Source organism: Rhincodon typus, chromosome 14, assembly GCF_021869965.1.
Source record: "Rhincodon typus isolate 14 chromosome 14, sRhiTyp1.1, whole genome shotgun sequence".
NCBI lineage: Eukaryota > Metazoa > Chordata > Chondrichthyes > Orectolobiformes > Rhincodontidae > Rhincodon > Rhincodon typus.
The window spans coordinates 67,163,589-67,176,463 of record NC_063345.1 but is presented as its reverse complement, the minus strand read 5'-3'; the positions used below and the strand labels follow the sequence as shown (position 1 = coordinate 67,176,463).

The 12,875-nt window shown below is 45.6% G+C and overlaps 1 protein-coding gene across 1 annotated transcript in view; it reads right to left on the bottom strand.

Moving 5' to 3' along the window:
- Nucleotides 1–12,875, bottom strand: part of si:dkey-172j4.3 (diacylglycerol kinase delta) — a 68,719-nt gene that overhangs the window by 46,635 nt on the left and 9,209 nt on the right. Inside the window, exons 5-8 of the mRNA XM_048605266.1 lie at nt 12,337–12,443; nt 11,015–11,140; nt 3,147–3,249; nt 27–189 (exon numbers count right to left, since the gene is read on the bottom strand). Coding sequence (XP_048461223.1) covers nt 27–189; nt 3,147–3,249; nt 11,015–11,140; nt 12,337–12,443 — 499 coding nt within the window. The remainder of the gene's footprint in view (nt 1–26; nt 190–3,146; nt 3,250–11,014; nt 11,141–12,336; nt 12,444–12,875) is intronic.

Here is a 12,875-nt window from a genome sequence, read left to right as displayed (position 1 = left end):
GGTGCACGGATGGTAGCTGGACCTACCCGAGGTGGGGCCCACCGATCATCAGGTCGAATACCTGCGCGGGGTTCAGCAGCTGTTTGAATTTCCTGAGGAACTTCACCCCCTGGTTATCACCACTTTTGGAGTTCACCAGGACCAGGAGGGGACTGCTACAGGATGAGGAACAAGTGGCCTTCCAGAAACCTGAACGAAAGCAAGGACAGAGCGATGTGACTCTGACTGAGAGATTAAAGAAAAGACAAGTAACCATGAAGGTAATAAGATAGGCTAATCGGGAAATTCTCAGGAACATCCCCAGAGGGAAACAGATAGAGAAATCCATTCTTAATTGAAAATGAATGCACTGAGCATACTGGAGCTCCATTTTAAGGTATACATGTTGAGACAGACCAGTAATTTCTCCTGGTTCTTTGCTCAGGGTAGGGATCATAATTCCAGGAGATGGCCAGCTGGGACTGGAGTCTGACAGATAATGGGGATTTTTGAGGGGGCATGCTCCCCACCCATTATGTGAAGGGGTCTTGACCTCTCTAACAGCTACACCCAGCTCTCACTTGGGCCTATTGTGCTGAGGCCTTGGAACAAGCCCCAAGTCTTAGGCAGGGAGATGTCAATAATCACGAGGGAATTGATGACCTGTGTGAGGCTCCATCAGCCGAAGCTGCATTGCTTTGGGCTAAACCACCTTAAATGTAAAAGCCCCCTCTCAAGTACTCCCCTCCAAGGCCAGTCCTCAATCCCCTACCCCATCCACACTGTCCCTCCTTACACACAAGGTGGGACAGATTCAAAAATCTTTGGGCTAGATCAGCCCTTCCAACCTCCTGACAATTCCCTACACAGAGAACTGCCTCATTCATCCAGGAGGTCACACCCATGGAATAATAAGAAGGCAATTTGCACAATTGGCTTCATTTCTCAGACCTTTGAGTATAGGAGTTGGGACGTCATGTTGAGGCTGTGCAGGAGGTTGGTCAGGCTTCTTCAGGAGTACTGTGTGCAGTTCTGGTCACCCTGTTACAGGAAGGATAGCCAAAGAGGGTTCAAATGAAATTTACCAGGATATTGCTAGGAATGGAGGGTTTGAGTTACAAGGAGAGGCTGGATAGGCTGGGATTTTGTTCACTGAAGTGTAGGAGGTTGAGGGGTGACCTTATAGAGGTTTATGAAATCACGCCGGGTAAAGATATTGTAAATGGCAGGTGTCTTTTCCCTCAGGTGGGGAATTTCAAGACTAGGAGGGGGCATATTTTTAAGATGAGAAGACAAAGATTTTAAAAAGACATGAGGGGCAATTTTTTTTTTTTACACAGAAAGTGGTTCATGTGTAGAATGAACTTCCACAGGAAGTGGTGGATGCGATTGCAGTTACATTTGGATAAGTACATGAATAAGAAATGTTTGGAAGGATATGGGCCAAGCACAGGCAGGTGGGACTAATTTAGTTTGGGATTATAGTCAGCATGGACTGGTTGGACTGAAAGGTCTGTTTCCATGCTGTACGACTTTTTGACTCTATTAAAGGTATCAATAAAGTAAATGCAATTCACAAGGTCTGTACATTTACTCATGGTTCTCGTCAATTTGAATCCCCAAAGTAAGATGAACTTTCCTGAATGACTCTTCACAACCCTGCAGAGCGATATTCATGCACACATGATTACGCACAAACACACAGCCCAGAGGGGAAAATAAATGATACTTGGAAATAGATGTACTGGTCATAATGGATCTCCATTTTTAATTAAAAGTCACTCACCAGTTTTACTGGTTCTTCCTCTGGGAAAGATTGTCACACCCACACAGGACTGAATCATAAATATTTTTTGGGCAAAGTGCAAGTTGCACCAATATTTTTGGAGGGATTGTTCAATGATGGTCATTCATCTTCTTAATTCAGTCAATTCACTGCTGGGTTAATTCGAAATGAAACTGTGTACAAAAGGCCGACAATGAACTGGGGGCTGGGGGTCAGTGCCTTCTTGCCTTTCGCTAACTTCACAGCAGTGGTCAGACTGACGCTCCCCAGAAGTCTCCCCATTTCTTATCTTCTTTGAGATAAAGCTCCTGGACAGTGTGGTGCAACGGTCCTCTTCCACAACCCCACCCCCAGCATGTACTGGAGAAACAGCCTTGACAAGGAGCTGCTATTTGAACACATTTGAAATGGAGAGGAGAGTCAGATCAGGCTTGAACTGACTGAATGGCAGAGGCGGGAGTGAATGGCGTCCTTCTGTGCGTGATGCTCCAGTCACGTTTAATCTCACTATATTGCGTCGTTTATGCCTTCACTACATTGAATTGTGTTTCCATAGCAACCATTTGACCTGATAGCAACTGCTGCATGACAGAGTTAGAAGTAATTTTTAAAAACCAGTTTGTGAACACTCAGGGTGCCGAAATAGAGTTTCCCTCTCTGACCCAGAGTGAGAAGTTTATATTTAGATTTAGAAATTTCTAAGCAGAGCTGGGTGTCGCTGTGTACTGATGTAAAATGACACTCTGCGCAAAAATAAATGACTAATAGAATCATAAAAAGGGAAAGTTTACATCACAGAAAGAGTCTCCTTCTCAGGACTCCATTTACGAAGGGAACTTCAACATCGCAACTCCTTTCAAAGAGACAGTCCCGCCATAAGGATCCCTTGTAACACTTAACACTTTAACTAAATCCATGTGTCACCCTTCCTCCAATCACCATAGTCTATATTTATATTGCATGTGGGTGCTTGCAATTTCGTGTTAGTGCAAATTGTGACTGTGTCATTGTCTGTGCCTGTATTTAAGTGCAGTTCTGGGAGCATCAGTGTACATATATGGGCATTTGTTTGGAACTTTTTGCACGTGTCTATCTGTCTCTGTGTCTGTGTTAGTGTTTGTGAGTACCTGTGTGTATTTGAATGTGTCACTGTATGTACGCGTGTGCTTGTGTCTGGATTAATGCATGTGTCCTTTGGTTTGTGTCATGTGTATGTGTCTCTGTTTGTAATGTTTGTGGCCAACTGTATTCTGCACAAAACTTCTCTTCTGGCATTGAGCCAATTGCTGTTCTCCTCCAGTAGTTTGATGGATTGAAGAGGGGGTGGGGGGGAATGATAGTACTCAGTTACCGCAGGAGTACTGCCATTTCAGTTACTCACCGTCTGGGTCTATGCTGTTCAGGGCTGTTGGAGGAATGACAGACAGCTTGCACTGTCCCAGCGGGCATTTCCTGTCTAACTGCTCCTTGCATATATTGTGGACCTGAAAAACAGGGCACACATGCTCAAACAATGCTCCCTATACACACTTCCAGTAAACCACAGGATAATACCTGGGTCACACAGAAGACAACAGCAGATTGTCACTCTCTGCACCCAATCTCATACAAACAAAATTCCTTACAGGATTACGTTTCCTATATCTCTGTTCACAGCACATCAGGAAATGTTTCTGATGAAGAAAAATCTTATTCATACTTAAAGAAGATTAAAATGATCCAAAGCTTGATCGTGAGAGTGGAAAAGAGTTTAAAGGAATTTTTTTTTTCTCTCTCCATTCCATTCAAAAAAATTATGTGGGAATTGATAGGAAGTGTGATTGAAAGGAATAGAAGGGTGTGTTGATCAGGTGAGATGCAGTGAAGCAGGACACTCATGTGGAGCTGAAACAGCAGCAGTGGGGCTGTATGCAGTCAAATTCCATATGTCTCCATGTAACAATAATGGAGCATCACAGACATCAGCATCTCAATTGACTTTGAAGCCTTGAAAAATAACTCCAGAAATAGGGGTCAACTTTCAGGACAATTATAAACATGAACCACTTCCATACTTAACATCTTGAAATGTTATAATTATCTGATGCAAGGCATTAGTTACTACATACCCCTGTTATGTAGGTTTTATTTGGGAAGGGGGCATGCAGGGCAGAATATGGCACTTTCCTACCTATCTCTGAACTCAGCCCATAATACAGGTAGTGGGCATGTACCAAAATTGGCAATTCACCTCTGTATTCACGTGGATTATTAAGAATCAACCCCATGCTGTCCCTACACTGGGAGTACTGGATGAGGACAGCGTAGAGGTTACTTCACATTCACTTTAACAGAGTAGAGGGAGCTTTACTCTGTATCTAACCCAATGCTATACCTGTCCTGGGAGGGTTTGATGGGGACATTGTGGAGGGAGCTTTACGCTGTATCGGACCCCATGCTGTACCTGACCTGGGAGTCTTTGATAGAGACAATGTGGAGAAAGAGCTTTATTCTGTATCTAACTCCATACCATACCTGCCTTGGGAGTGTCTGATGGTGACAGTAAAAAGAGAACTTTACTCTGTATCTAACCTCGTGCTGCATCTGTCTTGGGAGTGTTTGATGGTGACAGGGTTGAGGGAGTTTTACTAACTATCCCCGATCTGATTGTGCTTGCATTTATTACATAGTTTCCAAACAGTCTACACTCCTTCCAGATTAGGAGGGTGTTGAATTATGACATTGAGTTACATTCAATACTGCTGTGCTTTAATGATTTCCTTACTTAGTGGAGAGAATGTGCTGAGCCCCAAACCTTAGTAATGAGATCAGTGAGAGGATTTCCGGAGATAGGGCGATGATTTCATTGTTAATTTACTGATTGAATTGGCTCAGCTTTTGTATTACACAATACTTCTTAAATGCTCACTTGAATGAATGCCAGGTCCATAGGAAGTTGTTTTCGGCAACTACTGTTAGATGTCTCTTCCCCAATCTCAGCCCAATTGGAATGTGGAGGAGGAGTGGGGGTGGGGTGGGGAGGGAGACTGCTGTCTCCCTGACTGGGTGTCTGAACACTGAAGCTGTAATATCACCCCCGGTGGTATCCAAAAGACAGCCCCAACATGTTGGGCACCACAGGTCAGAATGTGCCATTTGCCCGAGAAGATGTACAATGCAGATTCAAGAGAATGGCATCAGGGCATCTAGTGTTAAGTTATATGGACAAATTATTCCAATTTGGCTGGCATTTCCTCAAACGTAAAAGAATGAGGGAATCATGATTAATAAAGTAAAAGGTTTTGACACATCGGAACAAGTTCCTCTGATGGATGAATATAGAACATGGGACAAAATTTTAGAATTAGAGTCAGGCAACTTAGGAATGAAATCTGTCTCTGCATTCTTTGGTTTCTTTTGAGATGCTCTCAATCGATTTACTGCCACTAATCCTTCTCTTTTTTTAAATTAGTCTAAGTTACTGATGTGGGGAAGGATGCCCACACAAAGCCTTCAGTAGAAGCACAGCCTCAGGTCTTGTTGAACAGAGTAGGGTTATTACATACTGGATAATAGAATTGCATCTGAGTTGCATGATTTGGAGACAGTAAAGACTGCAGGTGCTGGAAGCTAGAATCGATAGGTGTGAAGCTGGAAAAGTACAGCAGGTCAGAAAGCATCCGAGGAGCAGGTAAGTCAATGTTTCAGGCTAAAACCCTTCATCAGGACTGGGAAGGGGGAAGGAAGCCTAATTACCCCACGTTAGATCAAATCTGCCATTGCAGTGTTGACAAGCATCGCAAAGTTCGGATAAATGTTTTCAGGTGAGATATTGAAGATTGGGGAGAGAAGGAAATGTGGAATTAGGATTAGGGGAGGGAAGATTGGGAGACTTGGAAAATAATTCAGGGATTGGAATATGTGTGGAGTTGTGGAGTGCAGGGAGACTGGAGAACAGCGATTGGGGGAATCAGGAGCAGAGGGAGACTGGGAATGGGGTAAGAGGGGGAGTCAGGAGGAGAATGAGACTGGCAAAAGGGGGAGAGGGGGAAGCAGGAGAAGGATGAGACTGGGAACAGGGGAGAGGAGGGATCAGGAGTGGAGGGAGACTGGGAATGGGGAGAGGGGGAATCAAGAGCGGTGGGTGTCTGGGAACAGAGGGAGGGGGGCATCAGGAGGACAGTTAGACTGGGAACAGGGGGAGAGGAAGATTGGGAACAGGGGAGATGGGGAAACAGAAGGAGAAGGAGGGAATCAGGGGCAGAGGGAGACTGGGAACAGAAAGACAGGGGGAATCAGGAAGAAAGGGAAACTAGGAATAAGGGTAGATGGGGAACCAACAGCAGAGGGAGACTGGGACAGGGGGAGAGGGGGAATCAGGAGCACAGTGTGACTGGGAACATGGGGAGAGGGAAAATTAGGAGCGGAGGAAGCAGAGGGAGAATGAGCACAGGCAGATAGCCACAGTAGTCGTCGCCATAGTCCCAAACGACCATAGCGCTGCTCTTGCATTAGAGAGAGAGAGGTAGAGAGAGCCAACTGGTGGTGGTTTAACATAAGGGTCACCACACCTCAGGGTGAGGTCAAGGAGATGGAACCCTCAAGCTCACCTGAACTGGTTCAGGAGTTGAACCCATGCTGTTGGTAACACTCTGTATTACAAACCCACCTGTGAGTCGGTTTGCACAAATAACCCATACTAACCCCTTGGTAGTGCAACACACTCATTGTTAGCCTGGCTAGCAGAACTATTTTCCAAAAGTGACAGCATTGCTTGATTTTTCTTTCTTGTTTTGGGATTGTAAAATCAAATTTGTTTCAATTTATTCATGGTTTATGGCTAGCAAGACCTGTACTTATTGCCTTTCTTTATACAATAGAGTTGTTTCTCAGAGGGCAATCAAGAGTCAATCGCATTGTTGGATCTAAAGTAACATTTCGGTCAGACCAGGCAAAGATGGCAGATTTCTTTTCCCTAGAGATTTGAGTGAAGGAATTGGGTCATAAAACAATCTTGTAATTTTTGGATCTCCATTATTCCAGCCTTTTAAATCCATATTAAATTAATTAACCAGAATTAAATTCCTTGACTGCTGTGATGGGATTTGATCTCACATTTCCAGACCATTAGCCCAGGCTTGAGGGTGATTAGTTCAGTGACATAACGACAGTGTTACCATATTCACATAATTATAGCACTCCTACTGTTGCACAGACTGAGACCTGCTATCGCAGCACAGATTGTGTATTCAACCCAGTCAGGGTCACAATTAAATCTTCTTTCTCTCTGAGTCACAGAGCAGCTGTCCCATTTCAATTCAATCCTCCTGATTTGCTGACTCACTTTTCACAGAAGTGAGTGCATCAAACTGATAGCTGCGCCGGCAATTAAGTGGATAATCTGTAGCACAGTGCATCATGCAGGCACTGTGGAGAGAGAGGAACATCAGGATGGGTGAGTAATGGTTCCAGAAGAGAGCCCCCAGTTACCTTTTTCATCTAATTGGGAGGAAAATCAAATGGAACACACAACAGATCATTTGATTGGTCATTTCTGAGTTAAGAAAACATGGGTCCAAGTCACACTCCAAAAACCTGAGTCCATAATCTGTGCTGACACCCCAGTGCAGTACTGAGTGATTGCTACACTGTCAGGGGGCATGTGAAACTGAGGTACGAAGGAATCCTTTGACAGTTTTTTGAAGAAGTGTGTACTGCCCCCCACTACCCCAGCTCCCCAACCTGGTGCCCTGGCCCAACATTGATCCTTCCACTGACATCATTAAATACAGATTATGAGGTCCTTATCTTGTTACAGTTTGTCGCAGCTTGCTGTGCACTCATTGGCTTCACTGGGGATGTCCTGAGTGAAGATTTACATTTTTGCACGTGCACACTTGTTTTGTTTTGTTTTGACTCCAACTTACCCGTCTCTATCTGCTGCCCAGGGAAATGAAAATATATCCCATTACACAGGGTCATCCCTGGGGCAAATCACATGCTGCGAGACAGTGCCCACCCCCCCACCACTGTTGGTGCAAATCACATTGTGTGAGATGCCCTCTGATGCAAATCACACTGTGTGAGACCCCCTCTGGGACAAATCGTGCTGTGCGAGACCCCCTGTGGTGCAAATCAGACTGTGTGAGACCCTTCTGGTTCAAATAACGCTCTTTGAGACCCCCTCTACTGCAAATCAGACTGTGTGAAACTCCTCCCTCAGGGGTAAATCACATTGTGTGAAACCCCTCTGGTGTAAATCACACTGTGTGAGACACACTGTACAGGGCAAATCACACTGTGTGAGACCTCCTCTGGGGATAATCACACTTTTGGAGACTCCCTTTAGGGGGGTAAGTCTCTGTTGGAGACTCACCTCTGGGGCAAATCATTCTGTGCAGGCAATCCTCTCCCCACCCCACAGCAAATCGCCTTGTGCCTCCTGACCCTAGCGCAGTCCCACTCCTCCCAGCTTTGGCCATTTCCCTCCATGCAACTGCAGCTCCCTGTTGTTGTCTCCCAGTTTGCTGCTGATAGGCTCACTGAGGAGTGAAACAGCTTCAGATTGGCTGAACAACTCCTCGCAGTTTCTGGCCATCCCCTTGATTGGATGCTTCCATGAGTGGCGTATTGGTACTTGATGGGGAAAAATTTAACCTTTGTCCAAGATCATACATTGCTTTCTTTTTGATCCTGTGCAACCATACTTATGAATGCCTGTTGTGTGTTCTGCTTCATGGAGACTTGGCTCATCCCTACCATTCCCAACTGTGCCCTACAAGCTGACGGGTACTCCATACATCTAATTGCCCGCACAGAGTCCTCGGGTAAGGCAAAGGGCAGTGGGGTATGCTTCCTGATCAATATCTCCTTGTACTCAGACGTGGTGACCCTGGCAAGACATTGCTCCCCAGACCTAGAATACCTTACAGTAAAATGCCGTTCCTACCATCTGCTGCGAGAGTTCACCTCTGCCTTCCTGACAGTCTACATACCACCCCATGTCGATGTGAAGAATGCCCTAGACAAAATTTACATCGCCACAAATGCTTTGGAGATGAAATTCCCTGAGGCCTTATTCATCGTGCCCGGCGACTTAACCAAGCCAACCTCAACAGGGTGCTGCCAAAGTACCACCCACTAAAGGACCGAACATCTTGGACTACTGCTACACTATCAAAGACGCCTACCGCTCCATCCCCAGCCACACTTCAGAAAATCAGATCACAGCGCTGTGTTCCTCCTCCCAGCTAACAAGCAGAAGCTGAAACGGGAAAACCCTTCACAAAAAGTAGTGCAATGCTGGTCTGAGGCAGCGGAAGAGCGTCTCTGGGACTGCTTTGAATTGGTGGCCTGGGCCGTGTTCAAGTGTTCAGTGGAAAATCTCAACCAGCATGCCACCACTGTCATGGATTTCATTAGCAAATGTGTGAAGGACTGTGTACCAAAGAAGTGTACCAACCGGAAATCTTGGATGAACCAGGAAATCCGCTTACTACTGAAAACCAGACATGCAGCATTCAGGTCGGACGACCCAGACCTATACAGGAGATCCAGATATGACCTCCGCAAAGCCACCAGGGAGGTCAAGAGGCAGTACCGGACCAAGTTAGAGGCCCAAGCCAACCATACAGACACCCGCCACCTGTGGCAAGGCCTGCACAACATCACGGGATACAAAATGAAGCAGAGCAAGATAGCGGACAAAGACACATCCCTCCTTGATGCACTCAATGTCTTCTTTGCTTGGTTTGCTACTGGCACAATGTCGCCTGCATCGACAGCCCCGGACACACCTGTGGCCTCTGTCACCCCTGCAGATGTCAGATTGGTCTTCCTGGGAGTCAACACAAGGAAAGCAATGGGCCCGGATGGAATCCACGGCCGTGCACTTAGAACCGTGTGGACCAACTGGTGGAGTTTTCACTGACATCTTCAATCTCTCCCTGCTGCAAGCCAAAGTCTCCACCAGCCCCATACCTAAGAAAGCATATGCAAAGTGCCATAATGACTACCACCCAGTGGTTCCGACCTCTATAATAATTAAGTGCTTCGAGAGGCTGGTAATGGCCCACATGAACTCTAGTTTCCCAGCCTGCCTCGATCCCCTACAGTTTGCCTATCAACATAACAGGTCCACAGCAGACGCCATACCCCTAGTCCTGCACTCATCCCTGGAACATCTAGACAAAGGACACCTACATCAGACTCCTGCTCATCAACTACAGCTCCGCGTTCAACACCATTATTCCCTCCAGACTGATCTCAAAACTCCAAGACCTAGGTCTCGGCTCCGCCCTCTGCAAGTGGATCCTAAGCTTCTTGACCCATAGGCTGCAATCAGTGAAGTTAGACAACTGCACTTCCTCCATGTGTCCTCAGCCCCCTACTGTACTCCCTGTACACCCATGACTATTTTGCCAAATTCTGAATGAACACCATCTACAAGTTTGCTGACAACACCACCATCACAGGACGGATATCAAACAACAACGAGTCAGAATACAAAAAGGAAATAGAGGGCTTGGTGATGTTGACAGGGTGGAAAGAATCAAGTTCCCAGCAGTGATGATAACCGACAACCTGTAGTGGAGTTCCAATGTAGATGCAATGGTCAGGATGGCACAACAATGCCTCTTCTTCCTCTTGCAGCTTAGAAGATTTGGCATGTCTACCAGGTCAATCACCAACTTTTACAGATGCACCATAGAAAGCATATTATCCAGGTGCATAACGGCTTGGTATTGCAACTGCTCTGCCCAGGATCGTAAGAAACTACAGAAGGTGGTGTGCACAGGCCAGACCATCACAGAAGCCAACCTCCAATCCATAGACTCTCTGTATACCTGTCATTGCCGTGGAAAGGCTGTCAACATCATCAAAGACTCCTCCCATCCAGGTAATGCTCTCCTACAACCTCTTCTATCAGGCAAAAGATACAGAAGCTTGAAAGCATGCACCAGCAGGTTCAAGGACAGATTCTTCCCTGCCATTATTAGACTGCTGAATGGACTCTCTAACTTCAAATAATGCTGACCTTGCTAATGTCGATCTTGCCTACCACACGTCCTGTGCAATGTAACCCATATGCCTCTGTTTAGTTCTTTTTAACCCTATGATCTGTATGTCCTTGCCTACTATGATCTGCCTGTACTGCTCTTAAAGAAAGCTTTTCACTGTATTTAGGTACATGTGACAATAAATCAATCAATCAATCAGCTTCCAAATTGAAAATACCCACTCAATCAACACCCCTGAGGAAACTCTTACAATTGCTTTGCACCACAGGCACCTCCAGTCCTGTAGTCTCCGGACACTGCCACAGGTTTTATCACAGACGGCGCATCGGGCACTGACAGGCAGGTTCCCCTCCAGCCACTGGTGAGGCATGGCGATCTGCAACAGAGCGGAGCTTGAAGTAAGTTCAAGGCCACACACCATCACACTAGAGTCAGAGATCATCAATCAAATCAGAACACGCCAAACACCCACACATCCCATCGTGTCAATGAACAGTTATTCATAACAAGTGACAGAAACATCATCAGGCTGGAAATGGAAATGGAATAGACTTTAGGCAGTTTTAGTGCAGCCCAATGCTTCAGACTCTCCAATCTCCCAGAGCTAAGTGTTCCATTGATATTACTGTTATTGACATTTCAGCCCCATGCACACACCATCTTTAATGTTTACTGCTTTTGAAATTCAATGTCACCTGGACGTTTCTATGTTCTAAGAGGAATTCGTCTTCTGATCCTGGATAGTGTTCAGCCTCCATTTGAGATGCTGGTACACCTCTCAACAATGATGCTATACTTGTATAGCTTGTATGGTCATATCAGAGTTGGGAGGGCAAGGGAAGTAGGGAACCACTGAGTGTTAACACTGGGACATCAGTGGTCATAGTAAGTAAATGGAACCCATCAGAGGGACTGCATGCAAATGATGTGATCCTCTTGATTTCAATGCTGTGAGAATCACAGAGTCCCTGCAGTGCAGAAAGAGACCATTTGGCCCACTGAGTCTGCACCAACCCTCCAAGGACACCAACCCTCCTACCCTATCTCCATCCCTGCATTTCCCATGGCTAACCCAACTAGCCTGCACATTCTTGGATGCTGTGAGCAATTTAGCATGGCCAATCCACCTAACCTGCACATCTTTGGACTGTGGGAGGGAAAAAGAGCATCCGATGGAAACTCAAGAAGTCACAGGGAGAATGTAGAAACTCCACACCCAAGGCTGGAATTGAACCTGGCTCACTGGCACTGTTAGGCAGTGGTGCTAGCCTCTGTGCCACCCCCATGAGAGTGAAGGGAGGGGGACGAGTACATTGATGAGCTGGTGATGAAGAAGATTGGTCCCTGAAGATTCCTTTCTCAATGACCAAAGAATAGACAGAGAAAGGAACAATGTGAGAGAGGGATCACCAATCAGATGTGGTGCATTCGATATTGCCACGTCATTTTTGTTCAAAAATTATACATAATTTTGAAATTATGAATCAATTTAATAAGTAGTCCTTCCGCCTCATATATTCTACTTTTTAAACTCTAATGATGAAACTCAATGGATGTCACCATTGTACTTACCCCGTCCTCATCTTCAATGATATCACTTCCTACAGAGGCCAGTGTGGTCCATTTGCAGTTGTTGATTGCTCTAACAGCACATCGTTTGTGAGCTTTAAATTTACACACTGTCAATTTAAAAACAATGGTTCAGTGATTGTGTTGTCTTTTGCAGCAGACTTGCCATATGCTAAGCCTAAAAGTTCCCATTCAAGAAGGCCATGTCCAGAAACCCCACATACTCTGAGGCCATGCGATATGTCAGGCAGGATTAAACTGATTTATATACAGAATTCCCAGCCTGTGCAGTACCTCACCAATATAAGTAGCCTTGATGGACAACCTTGACACTACAACAACAACTGACCTTTATATAGTGCCTTGAATGCAATGGAATTGTCCAAGTCACTTCATGGGATAATTTTAGCACAAATTTTGACACCAGGTTGCATAAGAAGATATTAAAGCAGATGGGCATAAGTATCATAGGCTGAGATAACAAGGTGTAGAGCTGGATGAACACAGCAGGCCAAGCAGCATCAGAGGAGCAGGAAAGCTGA